The following is an 11,347-nucleotide window of genomic DNA, read 5'->3' on the forward strand; positions in this document are numbered from 1 at the left end:
GGTACCTGTGCAGGTGAGGCGTCGGTCGGTCCTAAAAACGGCGGCAGCGGCGAGGAGTTAACGACCGGACGTGCTGCAACCTAGGGATCACCAGCAACTCTTTCGCTCTATAGGGATCGGGGGGCATAGCACAATTCTTCTTGGAGAGGGTTGGTTTTCCCGGGTGCTATCCTGCCCATATGTACTCCTACCTATAGCACCGCAACAAGTCGAGCATACATACGACGATCTTCATGCGTGAATAGCGGAGGAAAGAAAGGGCGGTAGATGATAATGAAAAGGGCGCCGTCTGGACGGGCGGCGGAATGGATGAGCGAAAGGTGCCATGCCATGGAGTGAGGAATATCCGAGTCTCATGTAAGACAACAAAACCTCGAGGTGTGCCGAGGAACTGGGACCTTCTCGAGCACAGGATAGGCAATTGAGATCTCGAGCTAGCCTATTCGTATGGAATCAATGCTCCGGGCCGAATAGAGCTTACCTCCGGCACCTGGGTTTCTCCGGCGCATATTAGCTTAGCTCGCTTAATAGGCCGTTTGTTGGCTTCCTCTCTGGCGCCTCCTTACCTTACCCACGCTACACTCCCACTCCAAGCTACGCTGCTAGCAAGAGCATTGGATTTCCTCTTCTGTGGACGCACCGAATATGATTCGACGGGAAAGAGAAAGACTTCTCCGGCGGGCTTTCTCTCGTAAAGCCAAAGAGCCCCAAGACAAGGTACAATTGTTGGGAAGGGACATGAGAAATAGAACCTGGCTGGATTTCGGCTGGTCTCTGGCGCCCATTCCTAACCAGTTCCGAAAAGGTTTGCTCATGCTGGAGGGAGCATCCCTACTAAGTGATCGGTCTGCTAGTTCACGCAAATCCGAAGAAGTTATCACGGACGAGCCACATGCAGGGAAACTTGCACGTGTGGTTCTGGCCGGGCTTTCCTGAGGTATCTAATAACCTTACTTCTGCTCGTTGCTAGCGCACCTCTCCTAACTATTACCCATTTATTCTGGAATAATCTTTTTAGGAGTGGGCAAATCCGTCTAAATTTGGAATAATCTTTTTTTTTTCTAGTATGCCGCGAGCAGAGAACATAAATCTCATCTAATAAATAGAATGAATCTTCTTCGCCCGTTATCTCTTCATCTTCCTATTTATAAGCCATAGCTCACTTCGACGTTTCCAATTTCCCATAGAATCTCCGGGGCTTTCCTAGCCACTCTCGCTTTGTTTTTTATCTTCTTTGTCTGAAAATGGGTTTGATTTGCTTCAGTTATGAGAATTTCTACCGATTCTTCTTTTATTTATATTCAATCTTCCTAATCTCCGTCGAGATTACTGGCTTAGTCCTATCCTATCATCTGTATCTGTGCATAATGATGGTGTTATGCACTTTCTTTTTTTTTTTTTTCTTTTATTAGGGAGAAACTAAACATAACTGTGTCCTTTATGAAAGAAGTTTATTTAATGAGCAAACTTCTTTTGTAATTTAGAACCACATACTCCACGTAGCGAAATGAATGCAAATTTCTCTACTAAAATTAAATTGATTGTTATTCATAGAAGGATTTGCTTCTCTAGATGGATCCAAGTCTACTTGTTTTGTTCAACATTTTTTTTCCTTTTTTTTTTTTTTTTTTTGCATTTTTTAAGTTCTATAATATGTTCAATTGTATTCTATTCTAGAAAAAATCTACTTCATTTGATGAATGACTTTGAGGTGAATTTGATAACAAATAATATGTTCTTTTGCAGCACTGGACAACAAAGATAAAAGATTGGTCAGATAGTTGAGATATGAAAACTAAGTGATACATAACATTAAAAATATGAAGATTAAACATATATATGTATCTTAAGAAAATTAGAAAGTTAGGTTAATTTTTTTTAATTATTTAAGTTATTTATATTTATAAAGTATTGTAGTGATTGGAGCATCGGATTATGAGCCATGAAAATTTATACTTTAAAATTTTATTTTGATGTAACATTAAAGATTTATGTAATTGAAGTTGATTTTACAATAACATGTATATCAATGTTATACTCATTAAAATCATATAAATGATATACTTCTTGACTAAAATTGGTTATCACGACTTAGTTAAAAATGCTAGACGTTTTAATTACATGTATAAATTAACTATACATATATATAGAAAAAATTTATTAAACTTAAAATGGCTTAAAAAAACTTCTGAAATGATGGAGGTGAAATAATTAACATTAATAACAGAAATGTAACAGTATAAAAGTGTAACGTATTTAAACCGAAAATTGTGTGGTAACTAAACGTTTGTTAGTTTTTTACCAATTCTGAATTGAAACTCTCATCTCACATTTCCAAATTCGAATATACTTTATTAGTAAACAATTATCATTTGTTTTTTTTCTAAGAACATTCAAATTAAGGTTAAAATAAATTCGCAACATTTAAAAATAATAAGAACTAATTGATAGGATAAATATTTAAATCTATATTGAATAGATTTAACCCTAGAATCATTCATACTAAATTGTCAAGAATAAATAACATATCAAATTCTATTGTAATTGATGATAGCTTTAAGATGACGATGACTTTAAGATGACTATAGTCTTCCTCAACCAAAACTTTGAATGTCGTTAGTGGGATTTCTCTCTAGATGAGATTCAAGAAAAATTGAGTGTTTATTGTTTTGGTATCTTGGGGACCATAACCTAAGGTTTTTTTATATAATAGTTCAATTAGGGTTCCCAAAACCTTAATTAATTAGGAATGAGCTTCTACCCATTAAGTCCATACTACATTAGGAATTTAAGGCTTTAATTGATTAGATCACATAATATGGTCCAATCTAATAAAATAACCCAATGTGATAAATTATTAATGCACATATATAGCCCATAATTTAGTTAAACATATTATTATTTAAATATATTTTAAAAAACTTCCACTTGGCTATGTCTATGTACATGATATAATTAAATCACATAAATTTTAAGCGCGCATAAACGGGTTATTTCAATAATAGAATTCCCTTTTAGTTCAATATGGTCCATCTCCTATATTAGCATGGAATCAAGTGACTTTTGTCACTACCCTCGTAACTAACCCTTCCTTGATCACTAATTCCAACACATTCAATGACATAGATCAAGTATGGATGGATAACATGGAAACTACATGTAAAGTGATCTAGATCATGCCTGTTTCCAATTGATCCAAGTTTCTTAGTGAGATCATTCTTAAAATTTTGTGCACAATTGCATGCATGATAAACAAGTTCAGATAATAAAACTTAAACCATCAACTTTATTCTATATAGAAAATAAACAAAATAAGGTCAAAGAACATCTTCAATAACAAACTCCCACTAAATCATAGAATCAGAAAAATGACTAACACTCATGTGAGCAACATGCTCATGAAAAACTTTTAGGTGGTAAACCTTTAGTCAATGGATCTACCATCATGGAGTTTGTTCCTATGTGTTGTATCAAAATTTGACCATTCTGAATTCTTTCTTTAACAACCAGAAACTTCATTTCTAATGTACATACTTGAGCGTACATTAGATTTCCAACAACCGATTCATAAGGAACCTTCTGCATCTCCTTAGTCTCGAGTGTGGTCTTGGGTTATTGACCTAAATGAAATTTATCACATCGGGGTATCTCCTGGTGCACAATCTTTCATGTCAAATCTACTCAAAATATTTTCAATGTAGTTCTTTTATGACAATCTCAAAATACCTTGAGAACGATCTCACAGTATTTCAATCCCTAATACAAAAGAAGTACCACCAAGATCCTTCATCTCAAAATTATTTTTGAGAAATCTCTTAGTGTCATGCAATAAGCCTACATCATTACTAGTTATGAGTATGTCATCGACATATAACACCAAAAAAATTGATTTACACCCACTGAACTTGTGATATACACAATCTTCCACTATGATCACCTTAAAACCAAAGGAGGTTATCACTTTATGGAATTTGTGATACTATTGACAAAAGGCTTGCTTGAGACGATAGATGGATTTCTTCAATTTGCACACCATAGACTTTGAATTACCAAACACAAAGTTTTCTGGTTGTACCATATAAATTGTCTCATCAATGTTCCCATTGAGAAAAGCAGTTTTTACAACCATCTGGTGTAGTTCTAAATCAAAGTGAGCTATCAATGTCATGATTACCCAAAAATACTTTTTTCGATGAAATCGGAGAGAAAATATTTTTGTACTCAATGTCTTCCTTTTGAGTAAAACTCTTTGCAACAAGACGAGCCTTATATCTTTCGATACTGCCATGTGAATCCCTTTTGGTTTTAAATATCCATTTACAACCTACGGGTTTCACTCATGATGGAAATTCGACAAGTTCCCTAACATCATTGTCTTGCATGGATTTTATTTCCTCTACCATAGCACTTATCTACTTTTGAGAGTTAGAACTTTGTAGAGTTTGTTAGAAGATTGGATCATCTTCCATTACACCCATATCATCTTGATGTTCTTGAAGAAACACAATATAATCATCTGGAATCGCACTTTTTCTCTCTCTAGTAGATCTCTGTAGTGGAACTTCTTGAGGTGGAGTTTGAACTTCAAGTTCAATAATAGGGACTTCAATGTTGTCTTGTTCTATAATTGATTCAATAGTGAAGTCAGGAATTAGAGCCTGAACATTATCTATAACTACATAAGGAAAAGAAACTAATTTCTCTTCAAAGACAACTTTTCTTATGTTATTCCCCCTCTCCTCCAAACTCAACATTTTCAAGGAATCTAGCATTTTCCATCTCAAACAATGATCTTGAAGTTAGATTATAAAACTTGAAACGCTGAGAGCGTTCAGAATACCCAACAAAATAGCAGCTAATAGTTCTTGAGTCCAATTTTCTTTCATTAGATCTGTAAGGCCTAGCTTCAGCTAGACAACCTCAGATGTGAAGATGCCTGATACTAGGCTTCTTTTCTGTCCATAGTTCATAAGGGGTTTTAGCTACTGTTTTACTAGGTACCCTATTAAGGATATATGTTGTAGTCTTTAGTGCCTCACCCCAGAGAGATTCTGGTAGAGAAGAATGACTAATCATACTTCTTACCATATCCTTGAGTGTTCTGTTTTGTCTTTCCGCTACACCATTCATGTTAGGTTTACCTGGTATAGTGTATTGCGGGACGATTCCACATTCCTCTAGGTATTTGGTAAAGGGCCCTGGACATTGTTCACCTAATCTATCATATTTACAGTAATATTCACCATCACAATCAGATTTGATAGCCTTACTTTTCTTTCCAATTTGAAGTTCAACTTCAACTTTGAAAGAATTGAAAACGTCTAAAGATTGAGACTTGTCATGAATTAAATTTAGGTACCCATATCTTGAATAGTCATCTATGAACGTAATAAAATATTATTGTTCATTCCAAGAAGTCGCATGAAATGGACCACAAATGTTTGTATGTATTAGTTCTAAGACATCTGAGCATTTGTTGGCACCTAATTTTCTTATGTTTGTTTGTTTTCCCTTAATACGTTCCACACAAACTTCGAAGTTATTTAAATCAAGGAAATCAAGAATTTCATCTGACACAAGTCTCTGAATTCTTTGTTTAGAGATGTGATCTAAATGTCATCTGACACAAGTCTCTGAATTCCCATAACATAGTGGAATTCTCATTTAATTTACGCTTTGTACCACATGAATTAGATAACATGATCTTGTTAAATGAAGCAAAAGAATCAAGCATATATAGATTATCAATTAAAGAACTGGTACCAATAAGCTTGGAGTCTTGAAAAAGACTAACTTTATTATTCCCAAAAGAACGAGAAAAACCAAATTTGTCCAAACTGAGAACAGATGCTAAATTCTATCTAAATAATGATACAACAAAAGTCTCATTCAGATCCAATTAACATCCAGTTTTTAAAAGTAATCTAAAATTCCCAATAGTTTCAAGTGGAACTACTTTGCCATCGCCTACATAGATGAATCTTTCAACATCACTTGGCGGTCGGCTCCACAGACAACCCTGCATTGATATACTTATGTGAGTAGTAGCACCAGAATCTACCGACCAAGTATTTGTAGGTATAGAAGCTAAATTAACTTCAAAACAAACCAAAGTATGAAGTTTACCCTTCTTTACACGCCACTTGGCGTACTTGAGACAATCTTTCTTGAAGTGACCTTTCATTTTGTAGAAAAAACAAGGATTGCTTGTTTCTTGTTTTTATTCTGCTGAGATGTCCTTTCTACAATATCCATAAATTTTATTTTCTTCTTATGATGAGAATCTGTTGCCAAATGAACACTTTCTGTCCTTTCTCTCTTAATCCTATTTTCTTCTTGCACACATTGTGAAATAAGCTCATTAATACTTCATTTATCCTTATGAGTATTATAGTTTATCTTAAATTGAGTGAATTATGTAGGAAGAAAGATAAGTATCAGATGCACGAGTTAATTTTCATTTATCTCAATATCAAGTGTCTTTAATTTACCTGCGAGATTGGACATTTCCATAATGTACTCCTTTATGTTTCCATTTCCCTTATATCTCATAGAAGTTAAAGAAGTCAAAAGAATACTTGCTTCCCCTTTTTTATTTTTAGCAAAATATTTCTCAATTTGAGCAAGGAAATTATCGACATTTTCACTTTCTGTGATAGAGCCCCAAAAAGACTTCATAATGGAGTACCTAATTATCATCACACATTCGATTTGATCGTTCTCATATATCTATATTAGTAGTATTTGGTTGTTTCTCACTAGAAGTAGGTTTATCGGTCCTTAATTTAAGATCCAAATTCATACATCCGAGAAGTATCTCTAGGCTTTCCTTCCAAATCTTGAAGTTCGATCCATTCAACTTAGGGATTGTACTCAGATTTCCAAATATTTGAGTAAGACCAACTGAAACAATAAACGACAAAATATATACTCACAATTAAAATATAACAAAATAATTTTATATATGTGGTGGGCCCCTTTAACAAGGTACCTAGCACAACATTGATGTCCAGCCTTTGGGCAAAAAACACCAACTATAAATGGTACTCTCAACGTAGTCATCAAAGTACTGACAATAAACTCCGTAAAAGAATAGCCTTTCTTTGGACCGACTATTTTTCACATGAGCAATCCTTATAATTGTCACATACTCATTACCACATGCATACCCACAATTTGGCCAAATAATTATATTTCTTTGGACCGGTAATTATTCGCATAAATTCATGAATATACACATATTATATTTCATAATTAAAACGATCTAGATAATAGAGGCTACTTTGGTAACATATTATTTTTGACCAATTCAATCTAAAATATAAGACACAATAACAGAATAATATTATTGTATAAAAATAAAAGAAGAAGAATACCAAATAGTCTTTACCAATATTCATTTAATAATTGCAGACACATAATACAATTAAAACAATATAAATATGTGAATATCGTCAAATATCATCAATCAAATTTAAATTTAAATTCACTAAAAAATCAATCAAATTTAAATATAAATTTACCACATTATCAATCAAATTTAAATTTAAATTTACTAAAAAATAAATCAAATTTAAATTTAAATTCACCAAAAAATCAATCAAATTTAAATTTAAATTCACCAAAAAATCAATCAAATTTAAATTTGATTTTGCTAAATTCATTGAATAAAACCCATTTATTCATATTTAGGGCTTCAAAAATCCCAATCTTCGGCCAACTTTTGCAATAATTATGCCTAGGGAAGGGAAATTCAATTGTAGAAGAATCCATGACACAAAAACAATGACAGATAGATAGAAACATTAATGGCATACAAAATCTGACGAAATTAGCACCTGTATAGAAACCTTCCGGTTTTGCACTCCGAATCCCGATTTTTACTTCTGTTTTGAGGTTTTATTTTTTTTACAGAATATTTTCCATAAATGAAACGAACTTACAAGACTCGATTTACAAATAATTTACCTGAAAAAAGGGGTTTGAACAATGATAATCTCATCATTAAATTGTAAATCTATAATGCCAAAACCCCCAAAAAAAAACTCTATTATGCAAACCTCAAACTTTTCTTAACCAAATAATTGAATCATAAACAACGGTAAATGATAAAAAAATCCGACAATCTAACATGAAATTCATTCTTTGATACCACTTGATAGCATAAATATTTAAATCTATATTGAATAGATTTACCCTCAGGATCATTCGTGCTAAATTGTCAAGAATAAATAACATACCAGATTCCATTGTAATTGATGATAGCTTCAAGATGATGATGACTTTAAGATGACTATAGTCTTCCTCAACCAAAACTCCGAATGTTCTTAGTGGGATCTCTCTAGATGGGATTCAAGAAAGACTGAGTGCTTCTTGTTTGGCATCTTGGGGACCATAGCTTAAGGTTTTTTTTATATATTAGTTCAATTAGTGTTCCCATTAAATCTTAATTAACTACGAATGAGTTTCTACCTATTAAGTCCATACTACATTAAGAATCTAGGGCTTTAATTAATTAGATCACATAATATGGCCAAATCTAATAAAATAACCCAAGGTAATAAATTATTAATTCACATACATAGCCTATATTTTAATTATACATATTATTATTTAAATATATCTAACACTAATATTGAATGAAATTTAATTTTTTTAAAAAAAAAACCAAAACAACTAATAAAAAGGGTGAGCCAATATTAATTTAATCTCTCTTTACACTTTTTCGACTTCAAGTATATTAGACCCGATAAACTATGTTTAAGTCAAAAGATACACTATAGAAATTTGGGCTTAGTCAAAATAACGCATTTTTGGTAGTAAAAATAGTCTTTTTTTGTATACGGGAAGATCTGAGAGGACGAATAGGACAGTGGCAAATAGCGGTCGCAAAGAACGAAACTGCAAAACAAAAGTTTGTCACGTCGTCTCCAGGATAAAATAGTCCCGATCGAAACATTAGTCTATCTCCTCACTCCCTCCAAAACATGGGTACCCCTTGGGACCCAAAATTATAACCCAAGGTTAGAGTGGGAGACTTTCTTTTCAAAATTTTCTAATGTGGGATTTCTCTAACCAAATGTTGGTTCCCTTTTGATTTTTTTTTTTTTTTGAAAAATAAATTTTCACCTAACAGTGTTTTTCAGATTTTTCGAAATTAATGACCATTTTTCGTGTCACAAATTTATAATTGTGTTTATGGTAACTTATTTTTGTTGGAGTGATATGATATTGTTCTATGAAATATAGTAGTTAAAAAGAGATTAAGTTACCACATGTATATGAATTTGATTATATTAATCTAATTTATATTTTGTGTATGGTTAAGAAAAACAGAACAATTTATGTGTGTAGGGGCTCATTTTGCAGTAGTAAAATTGTGTTAAAAGTCATATACTTTTGTTATATCATGAAATTAACCTTACATTCTTTGTTGTGTTTGGTTAGAACTGCAACTCAAAACCAACAAAAACTAACACTAATTTATTTTTGTTTATTACATGAAGAGGGTGTTACTTGAGGAAAAGGAGCAATCTGACAAGAGATATTTCATTTCTTCATCATCATATTCTTCCTCATGATCGTGAATGGTGGTGGTGGTGGAGGAAGAGAAATATTGAGAATCATGTTCATTATTATTGATCATTATTCCAGAGAGCTTTTTCTTCTTGTAGTTGGCTTTGAAACAAGCTTGTCTAAGCCTCTTTGTGTTGTCCTCTAATTGCAAATCTGGTCTCTCCTCCATCAACTTCTTCTCAGTCTCTAATATTTCCAATACATTCTTCAACTTATTTTCTCCATTTCCATCTTCCTCTCCCTTTTGAATCTCCTGCATTCATCCATTCATTTCCCAACAATTTTCTCTTCTATTAAACACTACCTACCACAATATAATTAGCCTATTACAATATTTGATTTCATACCATATTAAATAAAACAATAAATAGGTGAAAACTATTTAGATGCATTTTCAGCTCCAATCATTTTTCTATAGCCTACCCAAAAAGCCTAATCCTAATTTAACATGTGGCAAATCTATTTTTGTTTTATAAATATTTTTTTAAATGTACTTTTTATATGTAATCGGAATGGGTTTGAAGAACGAAATATAGAAAGAAAATATCTTTTTGAAAAAAAAAAAAAAAAAATTATCGTATGACAACTTCTAATTCCATTTAATTTACCTTTTATGTTTGTTTTAGAATGGGTGATACCCAAGTATTACTCTAAATGAAAGGAATGGTCGTAGTACTAGATTATTGTTTTTTTTTTTTGGATAAAAAGATTCAATGAAAAAAAAGAGGGAGAGAGAGACATGCCTTGACATTCTTGATTAGGGTTTGTAGGCTCATCAACTTCCTATGTGGCCATCTTCTTATACCCAATTCTCTACATCTCTTCTTCAAAAGAGTGAGTCCCACATTAAGCTCTTTAGCAGCTTGAGTTATGGGCATGTAGAAATATTCAGATATTGCTTCTCTAGACAACATTTTTGATGACGATGATGTTGAATAACTCCCTTTGTTGTTGCTATTTTCTGACTTCAAATACTTTCTTTTCCCCTTCTTCATCGTTTCTCTGTTTTCTTCATTTCCTCTACCATCCCCTCCTTCTAGCAATAAAACAGGCTCTTCCTCAACAATCCCAAAAATCCCACTTTCCATTTCACTCCAATTGATCCCAACCCCATTTTCTGAAAAACCAAAAAGTTTCAATCTTTATCAATATAAATGGAATATAATATGGTTTTTTTTTTTTTTAAATAATAATAATTTGAATCATTTACCTGATATATAGGTGTTAACTGGCAGTACATCCTTGGGTTCCAAAAAGGAGTCATCATTTGGGAAACTTTCTAACAAAGGAACAACCTCAAAAATGTTGTCTTGCAACCCAAAATTGCAATTCCAATCCAATCCAGAATAATTACTGTAGCTTGTTGATCTACATGAAATTATATGATACTGTAAGAAAGAAATTCAAATAAAGAATATGAATTTTTTTTTTTAAAAAAAAAAGGAATTGAAAATTGAAAAAAGTCACCTAAAAGGGATTGGAGAAAGATGGCATGATAAAGGAAATGAGTCTTCAAAGGACATTACTTCACACTTTTGCATCCAATTGGCGTCCATTTTTCTCCAAGTGAATCAAAGAAAAAAGAAACTGAAGATATGGATTGAAGTGGGGGAAGAAGAAGAGGCAAAAATTAATATATATAATGCTAAAAAAATGGTACAATGAATTGTTAATTATTAGAATTTAGGGCAGAATAATATGGGAGAACGTGCGCCGCCAATAAATTAATAGATAAGAATTTCATCATTTCATTTATTTTATTTACGGTTTG

General features: G+C 32.6%; 1 protein-coding gene across 1 annotated transcript; it reads right to left on the minus strand.

Annotated features, from left to right (window-relative positions):
• Positions 1–9,496: 9,496 nt before the first annotated feature.
• LOC120071944 (protein RKD1-like) lies at positions 9,497–11,132 on the minus strand. Its single transcript, XM_039024382.1, has 4 exons — positions 11,044–11,132; positions 10,787–10,944; positions 10,320–10,693; positions 9,497–9,829 (listed from the first exon to the last, which is right to left on the minus strand). Exons 1-4 carry the CDS (start codon positions 11,130–11,132, stop codon positions 9,497–9,499), a joined length of 954 nt encoding a protein of 317 aa, XP_038880310.1.
• Between the last annotated feature and the right edge of the window lie 215 nt (positions 11,133–11,347).

Source organism: Benincasa hispida, chromosome 2 (genome assembly GCF_009727055.1).
Source record: "Benincasa hispida cultivar B227 chromosome 2, ASM972705v1, whole genome shotgun sequence".
In the NCBI taxonomy this organism is placed as follows: domain Eukaryota; kingdom Viridiplantae; phylum Streptophyta; class Magnoliopsida; order Cucurbitales; family Cucurbitaceae; genus Benincasa; species Benincasa hispida.